Source organism: Castor canadensis, chromosome 16 (assembly GCF_047511655.1).
Source record: "Castor canadensis chromosome 16, mCasCan1.hap1v2, whole genome shotgun sequence".
Lineage (NCBI taxonomy): Eukaryota > Metazoa > Chordata > Mammalia > Rodentia > Castoridae > Castor > Castor canadensis.
The window spans coordinates 59,569,810-59,595,259 of NC_133401.1; the positions used below are offsets into that span (position 1 = coordinate 59,569,810).

Consider the following 25,450-nt stretch of genomic DNA (forward strand, 5'->3'; position numbering starts at 1 on the left):
CAATCCCATGTATAGATTTGTGTAACTGACACCACAATCAGGAAACAACTAACTGTTCCATCATAACCAAGGAACTCACTGCAGGTGGTTTTATTTTGCGCAATTTTCATTGATAAGTTGATATTGAAACCTAATCTCCACATAATATTTGCAGATGGTGCAGTATCTTTGCCAACTAGATCACCACCCTCTCACCCAGAACCTTTCCATGAGGCCTTGGACCCACCAGTTAAGAGCCCCTGTTTGAGAGACTGTCACTCCCCGAGTACCATGAACTCCTCAGCCTTTCTGAGGAGCCCCTCCCAGACCCTGCATGGCTGGTTGCAGACGGGATGGCTGGGAAACCCTGGGGACGAATCACGCCTTTGGTCTCCCCTACAGGTGCCAACGCCCAGGTGGTTTACTCTCTGACGGATTCTGCAGACGGCCAGTTCTCCATCGATGCCACCTCGGGCGTGATTCGGCTGGAGAAGCCCCTGCAGGTCAGGCCACAGGCAGCGCTGGAGCTCACCGTCCGCGCCTCCGACCTGGGCACCCCGATACCGTTGTCCACTCTGGGCTCCGTCTCCGTTTCGGTGGTGGGCCTCGAAGACTACCTGCCTGTGTTCCTGAACACCGAGCACAGTGTGCAGGTGCGCGAGGACGCCCCGATGGGCACCGAGGTGCTGCAGCTGGCGGCCCTCACGCGTCCCGGGGCCGAGAAGACCGGCTACCGCATCCTGGGCGGCAACGAGCAGGGCAGGTTCCGCCTGGACACTCGCACAGGTGAGACGGCGGGGTGTCTGCCCCGCACAGCCTCCTTTCTCAGCAGACCCATCTTCTCTCTGCTCCTGCATCTCCCCCAGGTACCAAGTCTCTTCTTCCACCTTAGAGCCAGCTTATGCAGGAATCTCACTTACTCCTCCATGTCCCCATTCTGGACTCTGTGCCCAGGCTCCTCAGTGATCCACTCCTCCCTCAGTTGGTGGCTTCCTGGTCTCAGCTCAGTCCCAGCCCCAGGAGGCTGAGGACTCCTCCTTTTTTGGCTGTAGAGTCCCCAAGCATATGCTGGAATCTACATTCACCCCCACAGCCCCTGAATTTCCCCTTATTATCAGGAGGAGAGCAGGAACTAGAAAACCACCTCCCTCCTCCCCTCTTAGCCATGGAGCATAAAAGTCAGACTCACAGATACTCATGGAAGGACCTAATGCTACATCTTACACAGAGTCCTCCCCGCTTGTCCCAAATGGTGCTCTACCTCCCAACACAGCCACCTTTTCACTGAGCAATGTTTTAAAAACAAGGTTTTATTGTAGCATTTTTAAAGATATAAGACACAGAATATGCCAGGTGTGACAACACGTGCCTGTAATCCCAGTTACTCAAGAAGCAGAGCTCTGGAAGATCACTGTTAGAAGCAGCACTGGCAAAGTTCTCAACCCGACAAGCCAGGTATGGTGGCTTGTGCCTGTTATCCTAGCTACAAGGAGGCATGTTAGCCCAGGCGAAACTTCGAGACCCTATGTGAAAAATAACTAAAGCAAAAATGGTCTGGGAATGTCCACCTGCCTAACAAGCTACAGGCCTGAGCTCAAACCCCAATAGTTAGTTTATTTTTAAAGATTTTAAATTGGCACATGACATGTACATATTTCCAGGGTGGAATATGATAACTCCATATGTGTACATGATGTTTAATGATTGAATCAGAGTAATTAGCATTTCAATTCTCTCAACACTGATCACTTCCATGTGTTGGGAACCTTTGGACTCTTGCAGTTATTTTGAAATCTATCTCCACTGTTGTGAACTCTAGCTACCCTATCGTGAGGTAGAACATGAGAGTTTACTCCTTCTATCAACACGTCCCTGTTGAGCTATTTCAAAATGAATCCTGGTCTTCATATCATTTCACTTGTAAATGTGTGTTTTGAGACAGGGTCTCTCTATGTAGCCAAGGCTGTCCTTAAACACATGATCTGCCTGCCTCTACCTCTCAAGTGCTGGGATTACAGATGGGCACCATCATGCCTGGCATTAAAAGATAATCATTCCTCATTATCATCTAATTCTCAACCAAACAGTTGCTAGGATTATCTCAATGTGTTTGTGAAGTTGCTTTGTCAATATCCCCAAAGGTCTACATATTGCATTTGGTTGATGTGCAGTATCTCTCATCTCTTTTAATTGCTAACATTCCCTTCTCAGTCTTTATTTCCTTCTACCATTTATTTAATGAGGCCATTTGAGTCAGGTGTCTAGTAGAATTTTTCTTTTTTCTTTTTTTTTGGAGGTACTGGGGTTTGAACTCATGGCCTCATGCTTTATCACATGAGCCCTTCCACCAATCCAGAATTTTTCATATTTTTGATTGGCTGGCTGTATACTGTCATCTTTCCCATGAATGACCTTTAGACCAAAGGCCTTGGTCAAGTCAAGTCAACAGCATTTGCTCAACGATGCTTCATAGACAATGCTGTGATATTTGCATCAAGTTGGGAGGCACACGAAGGCTCGCTGGCTCTTTTTTCTGACGTTAGATGGATAGTGAGTTCAGATGTTGTTAACCTGATCCCACCATTGTAGATGGAAATGAGATCAATTTAGCATTGAGGATTTAAATGAAATGTCACAGAAACAAATGAGGAAAACATGGCCTTGGGAATGATATGGAAAATAAGAAGTGGTGGAAGAGAGAGAAGGGGACAGCAAAGAGGGAAGTGAGCTGGATGAAGATGAAGATGGAAGGGACCCATCTCTCCAAGACACTGAGCTGCATCCTCTGGAGGGGGTGGTTTCCAGGGGGTCACATCAGTCCCTGCCCTTGTGGTTCCAGCTGCTTCCTCACTCCCACTGCCTCTTGTTTCTTCAGGGATCCTATACGTCAACAGAAGTCTGGACTTTGAGACAAATCCCAAGTACTTCCTATCCATAGAGTGCAGCCGGAAGGGCTCTTCCTCCCTCAGTGACGTGACCACCATTGTAGTCAACGTCACTGATGTCAACGAACACCGTCCCAGATTCACCCAGGATCTGTATGGTGCCAGAGTCTTAGAGAATGCCATTGTGGGTGACACCATCCTCACAGTAAGGATCCAAAGCTTTGCTCTTTGTGGGTGTGACTCTGGGGTGTGTTCTCGCACCCCTGTCCCCGGTCATCCATAAGCAAGGATTAGTTTATCAAATCAATACACTGTAGACTTTGATTTGTAGCTAGTCGGCCAAACCACCTTTCATGACCAAAGGTATCAGAGCCATTTGATGGGGTTGGGTTCTGACAGAATGGCAGGGGTAGGCAAGGTTTGAGAGGAAAGCAAGGAACAGACAGACCCCAGAGTTCTTCCAGAGGCTCAGGAGCCTGAGCAGGGTCTCATCACAGTGAGTGACATGGAATGCCAGTGCATGGTGGACAGGGACTGAGGGGACATCAAACAATACCTGTTTGCATTTGAATATGCACTCACTCCTCGTTCCATGGAGTATGCCCATATTCAGTTCTCCATGACCCCTCTCCATCCTGCCTTCTGGTCTTCTCCTTCTGCTCCCCAACCACACAGGAAGATGTACCTTTCCCCAAACATCTTCTGCATTCTCACACCTCTGGGTACATATGGTGTCCTCTGCCTGGAATATTCTGTCCTCATCCTTCAAGGCTTCCTAAATCCTTTTCTAATTTACCCAGTGGAATGTCTTCTATGCTTTTATGAGACTACTAATACTTTGCCCCTAATTATAATCACCCATAAAACCATCATTACACATTCTGACACATTCCTCACTCCAAGCCTCCTAGGAAGGCCCTAGCTCCCTGTCGCTGAGTGAGTGACAAATGAATGCATGCATGCCGAGGGCTACAGGAGACTCCTTGGTGCAAGGACTACCATCCAGTGGCAGACATAGGGGCAGGGCACATCTGTACCCCCTATACTCCTAGGGCCACGTGCCATTCCTTTCTTATCCTTCTTGTGCCTCCATTCACCATCCCCCTCCCCCACTGCAGGTGTCGGCAATTGATGAGGATGGACCCCTAAACAGTAACATTACCTATAGCCTGGTAGGAGGGAATCAGCTCGGACACTTCAGCATCCACCCCAAGAAGGGGGAGCTGCAGGTGGCTAAGACCCTGGACTGGGAACAGGTAAGCCGTGGGAGGGGACCAGTCTGAGCTCATCAGAGCAGACACCATACAGAGGAGGTGTTGCAGTCAACACACCACCCAAATGCTCAGAGCATCTCCTCTTATTTGCTCTGTGTTGCTCTGTGAGGGCAGAGGCAGGAGCAGAACTACCCTTCCCCTTCCGAAGAAAAGCTCAGGCCACTTCTCACAATGGACCAGGGATCACTGGATCCTCCCAGGGACAGCTACCATTGGTTATCACTTGTGTGTGTCAGGCACTTGGCTTTTTATGCATTATGCCATTAGATCGTCAAATAATCCCAGAAATTGGATCCTGACATTATACCTCATTAAGCTTAACCCCCTCCCAAGTTCTCACGGCCAGCGCGTGGTTGGGCTGGAATCACACTCTTCCTATCTGACTCTGGAGCCTGAGCCCTCCAATTCTGTGGGTGGGCAGTGGGGGGAAGCATAGAGTGGTGTCTTCACCTTAGTTTTCTGGAAACGTGAGCAGTGAGTCAGGGGGCAGACATGAGGGGCCTTGTTGCTAACTCTCTGAACTGGGCATCTTGCGACAGACACCCAGCTACTCCTTGAGACTCCGAGCCACAGATAGCGGGCAGCCCCCACTGCATGAGGACACTGATGTTGGCATCCAGGTGGTTGACGTCAATGACAACCCACCAAGATTCTTCCAGCTCAACTATAGCACCACTGTCCAGGTGAGCTGGACCCTCCAGGGCACCCTGAGTCCATCTTCCTTGCCTTTCCCTCCTTGCAGGAGATGCTCCCGTCATGTCCATTCACCCAGATGGCTGTAATCTTGCGAGACAGCTGAAGGGAGCTGTGGATCATGGGATGTGCCATGTGAAGTAGTTGGTACCCACTTCACAGATTAAAAACTGGAGGTGTGGAAACATGCCACAGCTAGAGTATGGCAAGCCCGGGACTTATCCCAGGGGGTTCTCCGCATCCCACGCTATTTCCACAAACCCTTGGTTTGCAAATAGGATTTAAAGAGGGCCTCGGAGCTGGGCACTATGGTTCATGCCTGTAATCCTAACTACTTGGGAGGCTGAGATCAGAAGGATCTCAGTTTGAGTCCAACCTGGACAAACAGTTCAAAAGATCCTATCTTAACCCACAGCTGGACAAAGTGGCACACACTGTCATCCTAAGCTACACAGGAGGCTGAGAACTGGAGGATGGAGGTTCAGGCCAGCCTGAACAAAAAGCGAGCCCCTATCTCCAAAATAACCAGAATAAAAAGGACTGGAGGCGTGGCTCAAGCAATAGAGCTCCTGACTAACAAGCATGAACACTGAATTCAAACCCCAGTGCTGCCAAAAAAAAAAATAATAATAATAATAAAAAGAGGGCCTTGGGATTCCATAGGAACTGTCAAGGTCATAAGTGGTGAGGGAGGTGAGGAAGTGGGGAAGAGGGCAGGGCTCTAAGTTGTACTGTGTGTTTCCTCAGCTTGTTCCACTTGTGCTTGCTTCGTATGTTACAAATATACGTTAGAATGCTTTGGCTACAATAATAGATTACCTGACTAAAAGTTGATTGAGTCACATATGTTTCATATAACATATAACAAGCAGTTAGATGGTGAAAAATCCCATTCCAGAATTGGTCGTTTCTGTAGAAAAATGGTATTATGGCTTTGAAATTCCTTCCCCTTCTCCCTCATGGCTGCAAAATAGCTGCTGCAGTTTCAGCATCACATCCTTGCTTAATCATCTTCAAAGGCAGATAGAAGGGGACTTCTTTTGAAGGATCTGAGCCTTTTTTGTTGTTGTTCTTAATCAAAGGATACTTTTCAGAAACCCCACCTGCTAGAATTCTCCAATGGTCAGATTGGATTACATATTCACCCTTAAACCAGCAACTGGCACAGAGAATCATAAGATTATAACTGACTTGGCCCAATCCTTATCCATCTCCCCATAAGGGCGGCACATCTTTTCTGATGGTAGTGCCACTTTATTCCTGAACAAAAGTTGGGTTTTCTAAGAAAGGAAGAAATACTGTGTTGGAGAAACAACTGTCAGTTTCTGTCCACTAGATTCTGTTTGGAGATAAGATTGTGGTACCAAAAAAGACAATTAACCACAGTGCATTAGAGCACACTGAATTTCCAGGTTACAGAACAAAGGCTGAAATAATGGCTAGGAATCAATTTTTTTAAGTTAAATTCCTAATCATCTTGAAATTTGCTCGTCAGATGGGTATAGCATTGGCCCTCTAAATGGGAGCCCATTCATAAACTCGCAGTTATGCTGAAAATTATAAATTTCCCACGTGTCTAATCTGTGTGACCTTGGGGGAGTGCCCCTCTGTAGGACAAAGGGTTTGACCTTTGGCCCCTGAGAACCCTTCTGCCCCAGTGGCCTTTGCTTCTAAGACCCAATGCTGCACACAGGAGCATCTGTTCCAGGCTGAGAAACCAACAACTCAAAGGCAGGCAGAATGAAGGATGGTCAGCTGGTACCAGAGAGGAGGGATGGGGACTCATTGTGCTCTTTGGTTTCCTGTCGCTCTCATCTCAGGAGAACTCCCCAATTGGCAGTAAAGTCCTGCAGCTGATCCTGAGTGACCCCGACTCTCCTGAGAATGGCCCCCCTTACTCATTCCGAATCACCAAGGGGAACCCTAACTCTGTCTTCCGAGTGACTCCAGATGGGTGGCTGGTGACCAAAGCAGTCCTGAGCAGGAGGGTCCAGCAATGGTACCAGCTTCAGATTGAGGTGAGATGGGTGTGGGCCCCTGGTGGTGCGGTGGTGTGGTGGGGACAGTACACATGCTGGCAAGTGTCACTAGAAAAAGTGTGTGTTGGGGCCTGGGTTGGGGCTTCACAGTTGCATTAAATCCTCATCACGCTCTTTAAGGCAGGTACAGTGACTACCTATGTTACAGATGAGAAACTGAGGCACGCTGAGATAAAGTGTCTGGCTTAAAGCACTGTTAATAAGTGGTAGAGTTGGGTTACTTCCAACCCAAGGCCTCTGGCCCCAGCACCCAAATACTTAATCCCAGCACTGTGCCCGGGCAGAGCCCATCATTCTTGCTCTAACTCCTTGGATTTGGCAAGAAGGGCTTTTGGGACTGCAGGTGCTGACAAGACTACTTCACAGAATCCAAGTGGGGCCAAAGGAGCAAGCGTATGCATGTGTGTGGGATTGCCATGACACTGTCATGGGCTGTATGGGAATTACCTGAGAAAGCAGTCAACATAGTGGCCAAACATTCCTCCCTCACTTCCTTCCCCCATATCCCTCTCCGAAGTCTCAAGTCCAGTGGATCCTGCTGTTCTGTGGACTTCTGCCTGGGATGATGCAGTCATTTGCCCAACCATCCATTCAGCTGCTCAGTCTCTCAACAAGCATTTATTAAACACCTACCACATGCAGGACCTATGCTAGGAATACAGCAGAGGACAAGAAGGGGATGGTTCCTGTCCCTGTGGGCTTTCAAGTCTAATCATGGAGATAGACAATGAACGTATAAGAAATAACATCCTACAAATTAAGATAAAGAAATAGAGTGATGGGAGATCCACAAGGCTCAGGAGATACGTGTATTTATCACACAGCTGACGTTTGAGGGGAGACCTGAGGAGCCACCTAAGTGAAAAGTGGGCAGGACAGGGTTCCAGGCAGGAAGAACAGATGAGCAAGTCTCAAGTTGGGAAAGAGTATGAAGTGACCGATGGTGTGGTTGTGGCAGTTAGATAATGGGAAGCACTGGTGGAATGAGGTCAGGTAGATCGTGGGGGCCTCATTGCATGGGACTGCATTACACAGTCTTACCCATTGGAGAGAGAAAGGCACTGGGTCAGTCCTTTTGGCTGCTCTCGCAGAATACCATAGACCAGGTGGCTTAAAAACAGACATTTATTTCTTACAATTCTGGATGCCAGAAGTCCAAGATCAGAGCAAACATGGTCAGCTTCTGGCGAGGGACCTCTTCCAAACTGCTCATGGCAGAAACACATCAAACAAATTGTCTGGACTCTTCTTATAAAGGACTTAGTCCTCTTCATGAGGACTCAACCTCAAGATCTTATTATTTCCCAAAGGGCCCACCTCCAATTACCATTATGTTGGTAATGTATTAGATTTCAATACATAAATTTGGTGGGAACACAAACACTAAGTGTTGTGATGATAACTGGTCCATAACACATAAAAATCCAAGCTGCCTTTGGCAAACTAGATCATATATTCATCTTAATTCTAAGTATTGGTGGCATGTCAGGATTCTTTCTAATCTAAGCACAGGGAAGGGAATATCAAACAGAGAATGTGTCTCAGGAGACTCACTCTGAAACTCCATAGACAGCGGATGAGGGAGGACAGTGAAAAGTCATCCACGCTGGAGAGAGTGGTGCTGGGACCTTGACACGATGGTGAGATGCACAAAGTAGACAAATTTGGGACAGATTTTGCATGTAAATAGACAGGTGTTGGTGATGGATTGGATGTGGGGATACAAAAGAGAGAGAGAGAGAAGAATCAGGAAAACTTTCAAATTGCTGGCTCCAGCAAAGACTGGATCTATGACTGTGGAAAGACCGGGGGAGCATGGGAGGCAGGACAGGTTTGGGGTAAAATTAGGTAAGGGGAAATGTCCAATGATTACTTGGGGATGGAAATCAGCAGCTCAAAGGAAAACTGTGGGCTAATGAGATAGTCCTAAAGCAAATGCATGAATGTGATTGCCTAGGAAGAAAAGAGAGAGAACAGCTTCCTAACCCCTGTGTTCCCAGACTCAGGCTCAGGGCCAGGTCCAGATAGAGCTATGAGCATCTATATCTTTACCCTGTAATTTCCACTTCTATCCACTAGGAGGCAACAGAGGACAGCAAACAAAAACAAACTGTGGCCTGTGCTCTGGCTTCATCTGTTATGTGACCTTGGGCAAGTTACTTGACCTCCTCAAGGCTTTGTATACTTTTTTGTAAAATGGGAGACTTAGTGGTCCCTATGTCATAAGAAAGATGTAAAGCATTAAAAAGTGACTGGCACTTGGTTTATACTCGGTTAATGTCATCTATATTTTATACTTGGTAATAGGATGGATTATCGTTGCAGTTAATGTTAGCTATACATTATAATCAGGAGCAGTGTTAATTATTGCTGCTACTGACCTCTCTCCAGCATTAGGCCTAATTTCCAGTAGCAGGTGTCATTTTACAACTCTCTTGTGCAGTGTTGGAGTGGACTTGAACAAGGTATTACCAGAGGGAATGGTGGAGCCCCTTGTTGATAGCTGAGAAAGTGATAATATCACTGAGGAAAAGAAACATTTTGTCCTTCTAAGTCAGGCAAAAAGTTGCAAGGCAGGAAGTCGTGAAAGGAAAACACATTTCTGGTTTCAGCTCATTTTCCCACTTAACGAGGTCATGCCCCCTTGCTTAAAGCCTTCAACGGCTTTTCGATCCTCTGACATAAAATCCAGACTGTGCTTCCCCCCTCACCCTTCTCCCTCCAGCTCACCACAGCCCCCTGTCCTGTACCCTCACTTCTCCTTTCTATTGTGTGGAGCAGGCCACATTCTTCCCCACCCCTTGCTGTCCCCTTCCTCTGTCACCTCTTTCCATCCCCCTGGACTCAGCCTAAATGTCAGCCCTCAGAGATGCCTCCCTTCCACCCGACCTAAATCAGATCTCTCTCTTGTCACATTGCTCCTTTATTTCCTTCACAGCACTTTACCTGAGTGAGACATTCTTTTGCCTGTTTGGTAGACTGTTTGTTCTCCCATTCTCCCAATCACAGAGGCACGCATAGAAGGCCCTCAAAATGTGTTTGCTGACTGACCCAAAGAATAAATCCCCGCTCCCATTTCAATGGCATAGCAAAGGGAATCCCAAAAAGAATTTTCTCAGATCAGGCAGGGCGCCATGAATGATGTGTCATAGAATTGCTAAGAGACAGCCTGTGCTTGCTAGGAAAGAGAGGGGAGGGGGACAAAAGAGGGAAGGGGGAAAGAGAAGGGAGAGGACAAGAGAGGGGAGAGGACAAGAGAGGGGAAGGGCAAGGGGTGGGGATCTGGAGAGGAAAGGAGGCCCAGACGAGTGGCCGGAGGGATTTAGGAGAGGCTCAGAAGTATGTCAGATGGGGAGGTTGAGGCGCTTACCCGATGGGGTGCCATATAACGCCCTTCCATTATCTGTAAAACCTATGCTTCCGAAGTTGGACATACTTTTTGTTTTCAAGTTTATCAATACGCTGAGGCTGCCCTCAGGTGGACATGGGGCACAGAAATACGGTTCCTCAGGGGACCAACCTCAGTTGGGCAGAGGTGCCGCAGTTCTGCTGGGTAACAGCAGTGTCTCTTTTGCCCACAGGCATCAGACAGTGGTATCCCTCCCCTGTCATCTTCAGCACCGGTCAGAGTCCACGTCACGGAGCAGAGCCGTTACCCACCCTCTGCCCTCCCATTGGAGATCTTCATCACCATCGGGGAGGAACAGTTCCAGGGTGGCATGGTGGGTAAAATCCACGCGACAGACCGAGACCCTCAGGACACACTGACTTACAGTCTGGCAGGAGAGGAGACCCTAGGCAGGCGCTTCTCCGTGGGCGCAGCTGATGGCAAGATTGTCGCTGCCCAGGGACTGCCTCATGGCCGCTACTCGTTCAACGTCACAGTCAGCGATGGGACTTTCGCCACCACTGCTGGGGTCCATGTCCACGTGTGGCACATGGGGCGGGAGGCTCTGCAGCAGGCTGTGTGGATGTGCTTCCACCAGCTCACCCCAGAGGAGCTGGTGAGCGACCACTGGCGGAACCTGCAGCGCTTCCTCAGCAACAAGCTGGACATGAAGCGAGCCGACATCCACCTGGCCAGTCTGCAGCCCGCCGAGGACGTGGCTGGTGTGGACGTGCTCCTGGTCTTTGAGGGACGTTCTGGGACCTTCTACAGCCTCCAGGAGCTGGCGTCCATCATCACTCAGTTAACAAAGGATATGGAGCACTCAGTAGGAATTCAGATGAGGTCAGCCATGCCTGTGGTGCCCTGCCAAGGGCCGAAGTGCCAGCCCCAAGCCTGCCAAGAGACCGTGCACCTGGACCCCAAGGTTGGGCCCACGTACAGCACGGCCAGGCTTAGCATCCTAACACCACGGCACCGCCTGGAGAGGAACTGCTCCTGCAATGGTGAGGAACAACCAACACGGGGGGCTCTGCCTGCCCACCTAAGTGTGGGGATCCCACCCAGGCTCTGTGGGACAGTCCAAGGGAGGTTTCAATCAGGCTAAGAGCCACAGACCACCATAACACAGGGAGTGGCCTCATGGAATAACATCCAATTTCTGGCCACTTTCTGGAGTTTTGAAAAGAACAGTAGGAGTACAATAGGCAGGTTAATATCATGACTCAGAGGATAGACTGTTCAAATCCCAGCTCCACCACTTGCTAGCTAGGTGACAGGAGAATTACCCTGATAATATGATCAGGTGCCCTCTGAGAAGAGCCTGACACAGAGAAAGTGCTCAGAACGCATGAGTAACCAGTGCCACTACTGTTAGTACCACAGCCTGCTGGGTATAAGCTCGAGATTTAGACTTAGCATAGGTTTAAACTCTCACTCCGTCATTACCAGCAAGCCAGCAACCACCCGTCCAGTCTGCAGCCCACAGAGAACGTGGCTGGTATGGGCGTGCTCCGGTCTTTGAGGGGCCTTCTAGAACTTTCTACAGTCTCCAGAAACTGGCATCCATCATCACTCGCTCTGGGTGGGTTGTCCAAATCCTTTGAGCTTCAGTTACCCAACTATAAAATAGAAAAAGTAATGACATCTGCCTCCTGGAGTTGGTTTGGGGAGCAAATTACATAATAGATATGTAACCACCTAATCCATGACTGGCCAAAAAAAGCCCAGGACCAGTGGTGACTGTCACTCACATGGCAGCAGTTGGTGCTATAAGGAGCCAGCTAGGCCCTGTATGCATGTCACCTACCCTAAGTCAGGTCATTAGCCCCATCTATAGTTGAAACTGAGGTTGGGTTATGTATTGCTTGGCCTGAAACTGAGCTGCCTGGAGGCAGCTTCACTGGAGTGAAGTCCTAGTATTCACATCTCAGCCTAAACTCTTCCCTAAACTCTCCAGAAGGACAGTTTTCTAACAGATCCACTCAGCACCCCTGGCGATAAGACCCATGCCATGGAGCAGGTCAGCATTGGCAAAGGTGACATCACCTTTAGATCACTATTGCCCCCTACCTGCCTGGTGTACCCTTTATGGGTTCACTCAGCTGGCACCAGGGAGATTCTCAGATTTGTGGACTTTCTCCAGGGAGTTAGACTGGGTGGGCCACACTTAGTGGGAAAGGAGCTCTCCTCTATGGCCTCTCTGAGACCTGCTGTAGCGAAAGCTGTGGTGGCTGAAAGATCTCTCTTGACATCTTGACACCAGACAGCAAAAGTTCTAAAACCCGACATTGTGCAAAATTGCCTGGGGGAGTGTGTGTTCAGAGATGCCTGTTTTGGGGTGTTGTACTGAAGTTTTTAAATTGAGACTGTCTTGGGAAAGTTCTGCAATTGACATTTAATTTGAAGCCAGGTTAATCTGAGAAACCTAGATAGGCTTGCTGCTCACTAGAATCCCTTGGGGAGAGTTTTGTGAGTAACCAGCAGCCAAATCAGGAATCAGAATATGACCACCAATTCAGAAGCCTCCCTCGGGCACCTTTCTAGTCACTACACCATCATGGATGATTTTTAAAATATAGATTTCAAATGCCACCCAGAATGTCTGCATCAGACTTTCAGAGGGAAAAGCCTGGGATTCTGTAACTGCCAATCTTGGTATTTGGCCAGGGTTGGAAATTCTTGGATCATCTCAGGATCGCATCTGGCGATGCCCAGTGCCAGTGTCAGAGTGTTTTACACTTTGGGTGTGATGGAGTCTTTGGACCTTGTGCCTCCAGCTATCTGGTTCTTCCTTTTTCTCCTTTTGGCCTTTATCCTTTCTCTTCAACGGTTCTTCCTCCCCAGGTGTCTGGAGCCTGTACAATTCATCCTTTCCACTGACAGCTGCTGCGCTGTCAGTGATTCGCAATGTAATGGCTGAACTCTCTCATGTGGGGGGGGTGCGTTTCTAAAAATCTGGGGAGGGCAGTGCTTGATCTAGCACAGCATTTCCCCAAGGGAGTTCTTCAGAATGCTCTTTCCAAGGATGACCATGGAAGAGTGTCCTGAGGGCAAACAAATTGGAGGAACTCTGGCTTGGGGGCACTCTCAGATCCTTACTCTGCAGCCATGCATCAGGAGTGGCTAAGGAGGACTTTACTGAGATTTGGGCCACACGATCTATCACTAACTCTCTTTGCTCTTGACCTCTCAGTGTCATTCCACTTAGGAAGTCCCTCAAATGATTTCAATCCTGCTCGTATAAGGAGGCAAAATCTTGTGGTTCTGAAATTCCACATACCTGCAAAATACTCTCCAACCCCACCTCCTCCTACCTCAGGTGATTCCAAAAATACCATGAAGCTGGGCAGCCAGTGGCTCATGCCTGTAATCCTAGCTACTCAGGAGATCTTGGTTTGAAGCCAACCCAGGCAAATAGTTCTCAAGATCCTATCTCAAAAAAACCCATCACAGAAAAGGGCTACTGGACTGGCTCAGGTGATAGAGCACCTATCTAGCAAGTGCGAGGCCTGGAGTTCAAGCCCCAGTACTGCCCAAAATAATAATACATGGAAATTGTAGTATAAAGTTTTTGATTCACACTTAATTGATTCCATTCCTGACTTGACTTTATGCTCTTTGTTTAGGCTGGGACCTAAGGGTGGGTCCTTGGCCAGAAGAAGGTGTGCCAGGTAAAGGCCCCTGTCTAGCTGGGCAGCCTTGGAAAAGGGACTCCTCTACCCTATCTCAGCCTAGTTTTATCAGGTGGAAAATGTGATCAGTGACCCTGGTTGCCACCCAAGGATTGAATGAGACGAAGTCAGTCCAAGAGCTCTGTGGCACTTGAGTGGTGGTGACACCTCTGATTGCTTTTGTAGGTACTGCCACCAGGTTCAGCGGTCAAAGCTACATGAGGTATAGGCCCCCAGAGGCTCAGAAATGGCGCATCCATTTCTACCTGAAAACACTGCAGCCACAGGCCATTCTCTTGGTCATTAATGACACAGCATCCATTTCCCTGAAGGTAAGGCACTGCCAGGCTGAGAGGCTTCATATGGGTGTCCCAAACTGGGGAGCTGGGGGTGGCATGAGGATGTTCTAGAAGCTCATACCTGACAAGGAATCCCTGCATGGCTGTCAGGATTGCTAGGTGTAACAATTGGGCCTGAATATGGAACTACCTTATCCAGGATCACACCACTACTCTACTTGGAGAAATATGGTCTAAACATCCAAGGGTGGGGCTGCTTGCCCTGTGAGGTAAGAGAGAGTCTCCAGAACACAGAAAGAGATGGGCAAGTCTATCCAGCCCTGGTATTGCAAAACTGTCATTGAGTAAAAAGCTAACATTTCCCAAGGAGTGGAGACTGACTACCACTGGGAACACTTAAGATGGCAAACTAGGTATAAAGTCACAAGAGTTACATGGAGGAAAAATGAATTTCCTTTAAATAGTCTTCAGTGTTTCTGATGATGTCCCTTACAAAGTCTCAGTTTGCCTGCCTGATTTAATACTTCTGTCACTTGTGCCATTCTCCCATTGTGACAAAGAGAAAGCTAACTTCAGCAGCTAGTTAGATTTTAATCCATTCAACACATGTCAATTGGGCATCTCTACCGGGTGACAGGCACTGTTGTAGGTGCATGGGTCGCATCAGTGAATGAGACAAAACTCCCTATTGGAGCTTTTACTCTGTAGGGGGGAGACTGGCAACAACATAAAAACAAGGAGGTTATACACTTGATTTGAATGTCCTGTAGGCAAAGGTGGAGCGTTAAGAGGGGTTGGGTGGGGGGTGGTTGCAGTTTTAGGTAAGCTGATCAGGGAAGGTTTTATTGAGGCAATGCCTGGAGTAAGGGATTCAGCCAGGCCATCGTGGGAACAGTTAGAGGGAACAGCAACACAAAAGCCGTTGACAGAAGAATGCTTAGCATGTTTAAGCAACAGCCCAGCTTTCCACATGGCTCTGGTGAAGTGAGCAAGGGGCAGCAGTAGGAGGAGTTGAGGTCAGAGATGAACTGGGATGGGGCATATCTAGGAAGGTTCTGGAAGCCGTTGTAAGGATGCTGGCTTTCATTCTAAGCAAATGGATGGTATCAAAAGGTTTTGAGCAGAGATTGCCATGATCTGACATACTGTAAAAGGGTCACCATGGCTTCTGGGTTGAGAATAGACTTTAGAAGAACAAGGATAGAAGCAGAGAGACCCAGCCAGGAGGCTCTGGCAATGATTTGGGGTAGAAAGAGAATGGCTGTGGAGACCAGGGAAGGCTATTGGAACTAGGAAGAAGATGTCAGATTCCAGAAAGATCTTGAAGATAAAGTCAACAGCCTTTCTTAGTGAACTGAATGAGTGGGGGAGAAACACGAGGGGTAAAATTTTGGCCTGAGCCAATGTAAGGATGAAGTTGCTGCCAACAGACCCAGGGAGGGATGTGGATGGAGTAGGCATGAGGGGAGATTGGGAACTCAGTTTGGAGTGTGAGTCTGAGATGCCTGTCAGACCTCCAGGAGGAGCTGGACAAACCAGTCTAGTGTTGTGAGAGAGGTCTGTTCTGGAGATAGAGACCTGGGAGTCTTCAGCCTGTATTTATTATTGAAAGCCAGGAGGCTGGATGAGATTACTAAGGAGTGTAGATCAAACAGTGGACCAAAGATAAATCCTCAAGACACAGCAACATGAAGAGGTCCGGGTGGAAAGCAGGATCCAACAAAGCAGACTGAAAATGAGCAACCAGGGATGATGAAGGAAAACCAAGAGTATTGTGTCCAGGAAGCCAAATGAAGAACACATATCAGACAGAAGCAGTGAGCTGGAGATGTAGCTCGGTGGTAGAGCGCTTGCCCAGTATGTGCGTGGGATTCCATTCCCAGCACAAAAAATAAAGAAATAAAAGAAGGAAGCAACGGTGAGCTGGGTAATATGCCACTGAGAGCCAAGTAAGTTGAGGAGTGATAATATTGTTGGATTTGCCAATAGAGAGAGACCTTTGAACACCTGAGCCCAGTGACTTCAGTGTAGTTCCAGATGTGAGTACATTTTTGTTGCAAATGGAAATGAAAAGAAAACTGATTCCAAGTTAGGACAACTGATTTTTTTAAAGAGTAGAACAATTAACAGTATGCTGGTATGCATATTGGGGTGATACAGTAGATAATGAATAAAACAAAGATGTAGGAAAGAGAAAGAAGTCAAGATAGCCTGGTCTTTGAGGGAGTGTGTGTGGGGTCTAATGCATCATTGGAGGGATGGGTTTTAGTCAAAGGGGACAGATGTGGTCAGAGTGCCTGCCAGTGCCCACCTGAAGCTTCAGCAGGAAGTAAGGTCATCAGCTGAGACAGAGAATGGGGGGGAGGGGCCTGAGGGGAGAAAAGCCATGACCTGTCATCTGGGAGAGTGAATGGTCTTAGGAAGGCTTGATTACTGGGTGACAGCCTCACTTGAGGCTCATGATCATGGAGTTAAAGGGAGGCCGTAGGCAAAGCTGGATGTTTTTCTCCAGCCACGTTCAGCTCCATGTCTGTAGAGAACAAGTGGAGAGTTGGATTTTACCACAGCTGTGGGTTTGCCAAGTGACTTCTACGAAGTAAGAGAGAGACAGGAAGTTGAGAGTATATGAAAGGAGTGGTTGTGAAATTTAAGCTGCAAGGACATTACAGAGGTGAGAGACAATGTGGTGTGGCAATCCCAGATGGGTGAAAGGAATGACTAAATTGCAATGTCTGTTGGAGTTGTATTTATTCTTGTCTTTCCTTTCCTTGATGGAAAGGGATATGGGTTTTCTATTTACCATAATGATCTCGTTTCCTTTTAAATAAATACAGATATAGATAGTATTCAACCTAGGACAAATCAGAGAGGTAGTATATAAATAGATAACTTATAGGAAACACTGGGCTAGAACTTCAAATCTTACGCAAAGAAAACTACCTAGCCCAAACTGAACAGAAAACTGTTTGGGCAAAAGCATGCCTACTTCTTAGGACTGAAGTGAGTTAAAATGTTCTAAACCAGTGGCTGTCAGACTTTTAAATTTCAGAACTTTTTACATTCTAAAAAAAGTATTGAGGATCCTAGAGAAGTTTTGTTCATGTGAGTTATAATTGTCACCATTCTCAGTACTTTGAAATACTTATTACTAAGTCAGGCATGGTTGTAGATGCCTATAATCCCAGCACTCAAGAGGGAAAGGCAGAAGGATCATGAATCTGAGACCATCCTGGGTACATAGGGAGATCATGTCTCAAAAACAAAACAAAAATGTAAATAAAATAGTTAACTCATTTAAAAATAAAAAGAAACTCATTACCTGTAAACATAAATATCGTATTTTTAAGAAAAATAATTACATTTTCCAAAATTTAAAAGGGGGGAGTGACATTGTTCTACATTCTTGCAAAACTCATTTCTATCTGGCTTAATAGATGATAGCTGACTCCTCACGTCTACTTCTGTATTCACCTGGAAAAGTCCACTCTATGCTTGTGAGCAGACACGGGCAAAACAAGGTCAATAACATCCTAGGATTATTGTGAACAGTCTCCCTTGTGACTCACCTGAAAAGGTCTCACATTGAGAGCTGCTGAAGTGCAGAATAAGGAACTGAAGTGAGGGGAAGGTGTTTTGAGTCCCTGAAGCTCAGGTTCTCAAGAGTGTGAACCCCAGACAGGCCCATAAAGGAGAGTCAGAAATACAGTGTCCTGATCATAAGGCCTCTTGAGCCTCAGTTTCCTCATCTGTGAAACGAAGATGTCACCCAGACCATCCCATGGAATGTGGTAAGGGCCAAACAAGACAGAAGGTTTTATGTTCAACAAATGCAAACCATCAGACGCTCACCCCAGAAAAATACAAACAGCATTCATTGGATGGGAAGCCTGTTAGCAGGGTTACAAGGACCTCTTGACTTTGCTGATGGCTGTCTGGGTTCTCTTTGCAGCTGGTCAGTGGAGTGCCCCAGCTGGAATACCGCTGTCCGCATGGTTTCTATGGAAACCTTTCCTCCCAGCATCATGTGAATGACCAAGAGTGGCACTCTGTCCTGCTGAAGGAGACGGACACTTCTGTTCACCTGTTGGTTGACAGCACAGAAAACACCTCCCTTGCTGTCCCAGAGAACTGCCGGGGTCTGAGGCCTGACAGATACCTCTTGCTGGGTGGTCTTGTCCCCTTGCATTCTTCCTCCAATGTCTCCCAGGGTTTCAATGGCTGCCTTGATGTTGTCATGGTCAATGGAGAGAGGCTGGAGCTGCTGGGACACAGCAAGACAACAGTGGGCTTACTGGAGAGACAGGCTCTTGGCCAGTGCTGCCAGCACAGTGATGACTGCAGCCAGAACCCATGCCTTAATGGTGGAAGGTGCTCACAGGCCCCCGGAGCAGGTAAGGTGGGGAGGAACCCCAATGTTTATCCCAGGAGGCTCTTCAAAGGCAGTCATGTTTCATTTGAGTTGACAAAGCAAGTTCCCTCACCACAGCTCTATGTGGCAGGGGGAAGACAGCTGTACACAGCTCAATTTTACAGCTTGGCAGACTGTTGGGCTCTAAGAGATCCTATCTGAAAAGTAACTGTAGCATAAAAGGTGCCAGGGTGTGGCTCAAATGATTAAAGTACCTGCCTAGCAAGTATAAGCACCCCCTGAAAAAAAATTCTTATCTCCATCAACATTGCAGTGGACACCGTCATGCTCATCTCTTTCCAAACCTGCCTGCACACACACACACACTCACACACACACACACACACACACACACACACACACTCACACGGGGGGAATTCATATACACAGTTTGTACAGGACTAAATAGGGCACACTATCCTCTCTTCTGATTTTTACTTGGGTAATATTTTGCCATTTTTACCTGTAAAATCTCCAACAAATCCATCCCTTTGCATCACCCCAGGCTATCATTCTGACTCATGCCCCTGTCACTGCTCATTGGACCTCCTTGCTGGTGGCTCCATTCTTCCCAAGCTTCTCCCCCACATTCTGTCTTCCAACAGGAGCCAAGTGAGCTTTACAAAGTACAGGACTGAGCATGCGGCTCTCCTGTGAGAACCCGCCAGTGCCCTTTCCCCCCACTGCTTTTAGGGCAAAGTCCAAATCCCTCATGTGGTGTGTGCAGCCTGATGCTCTAGTCCTTTCACCTCCAGGCCAGTAGCTCACACTATCCCTGCTCTGCCCTGGGTAGCCTGGTATGGTCTAGGTTTTATGAACATGCTGCACCCTCTCCTCCAAGCCTTTGCATGTGCCCTTCTCCTCGGCCTGAAGCACCTTCCTCTGCCCCTCTGTCTTCTTGCCTGACTAATTTCTGCTGATCCTTCAGGTCTCAACTGAAGTATTTCCCTGGTTCCTAGACTAAGGTAGTCTGCCCCCACCATTTCCCTTCAACAAAACAAATCTCATTACAATTACTGAGATACTGATATTATAAGGAACTGTCTATATTTGAATCCTACTTTTGCCATTTACTAGCTGTGTGACCTTGGGCCAATGTCATGCAGTCTCATGTCTCCTTTCCTCAACTTTCATTCCTTGTACCTGCCCCTGATAAGGACAGTGACAGTAACTAAGCTCAGGGTTCTTGAGTGGATCCAGTGAGCCAATCCATGGAGCATCTTAGAACAGCGACTAGCTCTACATAAGTGCCAACTGCCATCACTAATACATCCGTCGCTCTTCTTCCAATGCCTGTTTTCTCTCCTGGAATGGAAATGGCTGCAGGACAGGGACCAAGTGCTTCTGTTAGCAGGGTACCAGAGCCCAGCCTGGAGTTTGTCACAGAGCAGGCACTCAGTCTATGAGTGGTTCTTGAATATGACACCCAGGTCTGAAACATGCCAAGGTCTGCCCTTACTGCCAGCCGGTCACTCTCTCACTTCGTCTTTCTCCCAGGCTACATCTGCAGTTGTCCCCCATCCTTCTCTGGGAGGCACTGTGAGCACGGAAGGGAGAACTGCACTTCTGTACCTTGCCTGGAAGGGGGGACTTGTGTCTCCTCCCCTGAAGGAGTTTCCTGTAACTGCCCTCATCCCTACACTGGTGACAGGTAAGCCCAGGAGAGACCACCTGGCATGGGCTTCTCAACCTAGGTCTGACACTATTAGCAAGTGACCTTTGCACTTGGACCTCTAGAGAGGCCAGTGGGAGTCCCAAGTTCTCCAGAGATGTGAGCTGTAGGACTTTTCCATTTGCCAAGGCTTCTCCCTCCAAGCACTTTGAGTGGCTGGGGAAGGAAGTGCTTGTTAAAGAGACAGATTTCCCAAGCCCTATTCGGAACCTTCCTGGGTGGGGTCCAGGAAGGCACACTTCTCAGAAGCTCCTCCAGAAGTTCTGATCTTTGCTGAAGTCTGAAAATAAACGGGAGCTCTGCACTGGGACAATTCCACTCACTACAGGTACTGCTGTATCTCAGACCCCACTGCCTCCACTGTGCTGCGTGGTGGGGTTGGAAGAGAAAGAGAAGCATCCTAGAATTCTATAGATTTTGGCCATGATCTAGTCAATCATGTGAGAGACTTGGGAAAAATACAGACTTCTGGATCCCTCCTAGACTGACTGAATCTGAATTTCCAAGAATGCACCTGGGATCTTTTTGCCACACTCCCAAGGAATCCCCTTGTGATTCACCTGTGTAGGAAAGCCAATCATGTAGTCATTCCACTATTTTATAGTGAGGAAACTGAGGCCCAGAGAGGGAAAGGGCTTACCCAAGATGATCTGAGCCCTTCTTCTCAACCGTCATTATTCCTACCCCATTCCCTACCCTGCTTTACGGCAGGAAATGCTACTCATCAGATGTGTTGGGACGACACTTCATAACGCTTTGTGAAGTGGTGTTTGGAGAAGACAATATTTAATCCCCAAAAGCAAATCATTGGTGGTGTTTTGGATTCAGATGGGGTGGGGGAAATCTCCGGTATTCCTCAAAAGTGCATAAAACTGGCCATGCTGAAGATGATCCTGAGAGGTCACATGGGTTCTAGAGCTTTTTCTGAGCAAGCCATCCTGTGTAAGGTAGCTAATCTGTGCAGGACCATGTTGGCTTCCTGTGACCTCCTGGTAGCATTGATGCCTGGTTGCCATTACTGGGGAACTGTTGACTTGTGTCTGGGACCCTGGCATCCTTGCTAGAGGACACCTGGATGTCCCAATACCTCCACTGCAGCAGGATCTGACCTCATTGGTGGAGAGAATAGCCACTGCCTAGGTCTCATTGGTGGAAAATAGTAGACATGCCCAGATCCTTAGGGTCACAAATGAAGGTGCTGCTGAGATCCACACTTTACTGGGGGAGGACACAAAGTTCTGATGTTGATGTGTTTGATAGCCCTCCCCCTTCTGGTGGAACACAGTAGGTAGGTTTGAGGGCAAGGCCTCTATCCCATAGACCTTAATAAGAAGGGACATGGAAAGGACAATACAATGACTGGGTTCCCTGATACTTCCGTGTCTTTGTAGATGTGAAATGAAGGCAAGAGGCTGCTCAGAAGGACACTGCCTAGTCACTCCTGAGATCAAGAGAGGGGACTGGGGACAGCAGGAGTTACTGATTATCTTTGTGGTCATACTGTTCGTCCTTGTATCCACCGTTGGGCTTCTGCTCTACTGCCGCCGCTGCAAGTCTCACAAGCCTGTGGCCATGGAAGACCCAGACCTCCTGGCCAGGAGTGTTGGTGTTGACACTCAAGCCATGCCTGCCATTGAACTTGACCCCCTGAGCACCAGCTCCTGCAACAACTTGAACCAAGTAGAGCCTAGCAAGACCTCAGTTCCGAGTGAGCTTGTCACTTTTGGACCCAGCTCTAAGCAACGGCCAGTGGTCTGCAGTGTGCCTCCCAGGCTCCCACCAGCTGCGGTCCACTCCCAACCCGACCATGAGGGCATCATTAAGAGAACATGGTCAGGCGAGGAGATGGGTCAGTACAGCCAGAGACCCTGAGCCTCTGGGACAATGGAATGGGGTGGGAGACCTAAATACACCATTTAGGAACAAGTATTTATAGCCACCATCCAATCTAAGCCCTGGGTGTGGGCCATGAGGGGACATATTCAAGGTTGCAGTACACTTAGGGCTGGAGAAGATGGTGGGTCTCTCTACCCAGAGTCTGTGGCTCACTGTGTGTCATCATGACCTACTCCTCTAAATTCCAAGTCACTCTGTAGGACTGATAGAAAAACACGATACAGAAAACTTGTAGACCCTGCATGGAATTGCGTAGGATGCCAGGGGTGAGAGGGGGATGTCTGCACATTTGTGTTTTTCTGGGATGGGAAAGAGAAGCAGTGGTCTAAGTTTCTGGTTGCCCAATCTGGGGGTGCAGTACCACTGAGTCAGACTTGGCTGACCTAGAGGAGAGAACTAACCCCCCTCTTGTGTTTGGTTCAAAAGGAGGTGAATTTGTAAAGCACTTTATATTTAGCTGGTATATTCCCCAGGGGTTACAAGTGTTTTTTTGTTTGTTTGTTTGTTTGTTTGTTTTCAGTATTTATCACTAGGGCCCATAAAGATGAAGTGACTTGTTCTAACTTACCCAACTTCTCAGTGGCAGAGACAGTGTAAGACCAAGAACTCCTGATCTCCTCTTCCAAGTCACATGTCATCACTCCCCATGACAGACACCATAACGTCTCTAAGCCCACACTATGTCTGTTTCCATCAATTTTAAGATTAAGTTCTTGGTTGAGTCTTGGGAGTTGCTGTGTCCAGCGGTGGGGGAGGGCCACACGGAGCTCTGCATTGTCCTCCCTCTTTCACAGAATTGCAGGTCAGCAGCAGAGATTGGCAAGATGGCTTTGGGTTAACCTCTGGCCTTGAACTTGGTCCCACTGGATTCTATATGTCCACATAGGATGCCAGAGATAATACGCATAGACAGGCCAGCTCCCTGGGCCCTCTCCAACACATCTAAGTTATATATAGTAGCTGTAGGGCTTTCTGGAATCTTCACCAGGGAAACTCACTCTGTCATGCTGTTTCCTTTCAGTGTACCCAGGCCGAGCCACAGTCTGGCCCCCTACGTACTCCAGGAAGGAACACTGGGAATACCCGCGTTCTGAAGTGACCCAGGGTCCTCTGCCACCCTCACCTCACCACAGTGCAGCCTCAGCCATGATGCCAGAGCCCAGTGGCCTCTATGGGGGCTTCCCCTTCCCCCTGGAGCTGGAAAACAAGCGGGCACCCCTCCCACCCCGTTACAGCAATCAGAACCTGGAAGATCTGATACCCCCACGGCCCCCCAGCCCCCGGGAGCACCTGCTCGCTCCCTGTCTCAATGAGTACACAGCCATCAGCTACTATCACTCGCAGTTCCGGCAGGGAGGGGGTGGGCCCTGCCTGGCAGAGGGGGGCTACAAGGGAGTGAGTATGCGCCTCAGCAGGGCTGGGCCCTCGTATGCTGACTGTGAGGTGGCAGGTGGGCCTCCTGCAGGCCGGGGCCAGCCCCGGGCTCCCCCCAACTATGAGGGCTCAGATATGGTAGAAAGTGATTACGGGAGCTGTGAGGAAGTCATGTTCTAGCTCTCTGTTCCCGAGGAAGGCAGGTGAGAGGCCCAGGCCTTGGCACCATCTTCCTGTGTCATAGGGAGTGAGTTGAGTGCAGCTGGGAGAGCAGGGGAGCCCCCATACCCAGCCCAGACCACCATCCCTTGAAATGTGCTCTTCCGGTCCCTAGCTGGTCCCTGACGATGGAGGGAAGCTGAGGGTAGAGCTTCAAAAACAGCACCAGGGCCCCAGGAGAGAGGGGATGCACTGAGCAGTTACCCTGGGAAATCAGAAACATGTGTCTCCTGGGGTGGGTAAGAGGCAGGCTAAGTCCTGGATCCACAGCCTCTTCATCCCAGAAGACAGGCCTGAACTACAGGGTCACCTTGACTGGACCGCATTCTTATAGCTGCACGGAGCTCCATTTTGGGGCAGGCAGGTTTGTACCCAACAGGCAACTACTGTATTGGTTACAGAGACGAGAACCAGGGTCACGTGACCCTGGAGGGCCACATGGTGTCTTCCCGGGGGGCTGAGAGGTGAGTAGCAGGTACAAGAGCCACCTGAGCACCTGCCTGTGCATTTGCACACTCACTGTGTATTTGCCAAGCGTCCGCCCCTGCCAGGCACTGGGCTAGGTGCCAGGGGTAACAAGGACTCCAGGAGCATCACTTGGCTCTCAGTCTCCTGGAAGTCCTGCTCCTGTAGCCCAACTTCAGAGGAACGTGCTCCACCTCTTAAAATCACATGCTTTTCTACCAGCCAGGGCCTGTCGATCTTGGGCAGTCCTAAACCTTCTCTTTTGAAGAATTCAGACCTCATGGATCTCTGGGTTCTTCACCCCAAGTTCCCAGGCACTTTTGGGCAAAGGCAGGAAGGAAATAGCTGTTCATTTAAAAATTCTTAGGCACTTTTTCAACCTTACTGTCTAGACGAGTTTTCCCAAAAGGACTTTTCTTCTCTAGACACGAGGAACTCAGAACTCCTGTCCAGGGTCAGGTAGAGGCAGGCAGCTGACCAGGCTGGACACCCTGCCCTTTCCTACCCGTTCCTACCCCTCCATCTCAGATGCCTGCCAATCAAGTGTTACCTACACTGACTCAGCCCTGTGCATGGAGGGTCAGTGTGGGCACACATCTACACATGTGGTACCCATGTACAGTATTGTGTACACATGTGTAGAATGTATGTAGCCGGGAGTGGTGGAGACCGGAAGTCAGTGAGGCCAGTAGTGGCCTCAACCCTCCACCCCTGCCAGTCCCTCTCCGGTCCACTGCCTTTTCATATGTGTTGTTTCTGGAGACAGACGTCAAAAGGAAGAGACACAGAGATGCTTACCCACAGGGCTACTGTGAGAGCTGTGTGGGTGAGAGTGAATTTGTGCAAATGGTTTGCGGCTGTGCGTGTGATTGTGGGTTGTGTGGTTTTGTCAGTCTTTTTTTTTTTTTTTTTTTTTTTTTTAACAATAAAGTATCTTTTCTACTGTTATTTTTGGCATCACTTAGCCTGTTTCTTGTTGGGTCAGGGGAACATAGGCCCTTCGGAAACCAGATTCATGGAACTTGGGAGCTGGAAGAAATCTTACAGATCATCAAGTGGTGATTCCTAAATCCAGCATAGACCCTGAGTTCTTCCCAGACACACAAAGTCACAGCCCTGGTGGGGCCCAGGACACTGTTTGGGAAAAATGTCTTCAACTCCAATGCAAATGTCTGCAGCGGTTGAGAA

At 48.5% G+C, this 25,450-nt stretch overlaps 1 protein-coding gene across 5 annotated transcripts in view; it reads left to right on the plus strand.

Annotated features, from left to right (window-relative positions):
* The window catches only part of Fat2 (FAT atypical cadherin 2), a 75,161-nt gene extending 49,985 nt beyond the window's left edge, over window positions 1–25,176 (plus strand). For all 5 annotated transcript variants that reach the window (XM_074057158.1, XM_074057160.1, XM_074057159.1 and 2 more), the window contains exons 14-24: window positions 382–765; window positions 2,855–3,069; window positions 3,983–4,120; window positions 4,678–4,821; window positions 6,652–6,849; window positions 10,452–11,262; window positions 14,116–14,261; window positions 18,178–18,619; window positions 20,134–20,287; window positions 21,700–22,157; window positions 23,226–25,176. In XM_074057158.1, the coding sequence (XP_073913259.1) occupies window positions 382–765; window positions 2,855–3,069; window positions 3,983–4,120; window positions 4,678–4,821; window positions 6,652–6,849; window positions 10,452–11,262; window positions 14,116–14,261; window positions 18,178–18,619; window positions 20,134–20,287; window positions 21,700–22,157; window positions 23,226–23,758 (3,623 nt within the window). In that variant the 3' untranslated portion in view covers window positions 23,759–25,176. The remainder of the gene's footprint in view (window positions 1–381; window positions 766–2,854; window positions 3,070–3,982; window positions 4,121–4,677; window positions 4,822–6,651; window positions 6,850–10,451; window positions 11,263–14,115; window positions 14,262–18,177; window positions 18,620–20,133; window positions 20,288–21,699; window positions 22,158–23,225) is intronic.
* The last annotated feature ends 274 nt before the right edge of the window (window positions 25,177–25,450 follow it).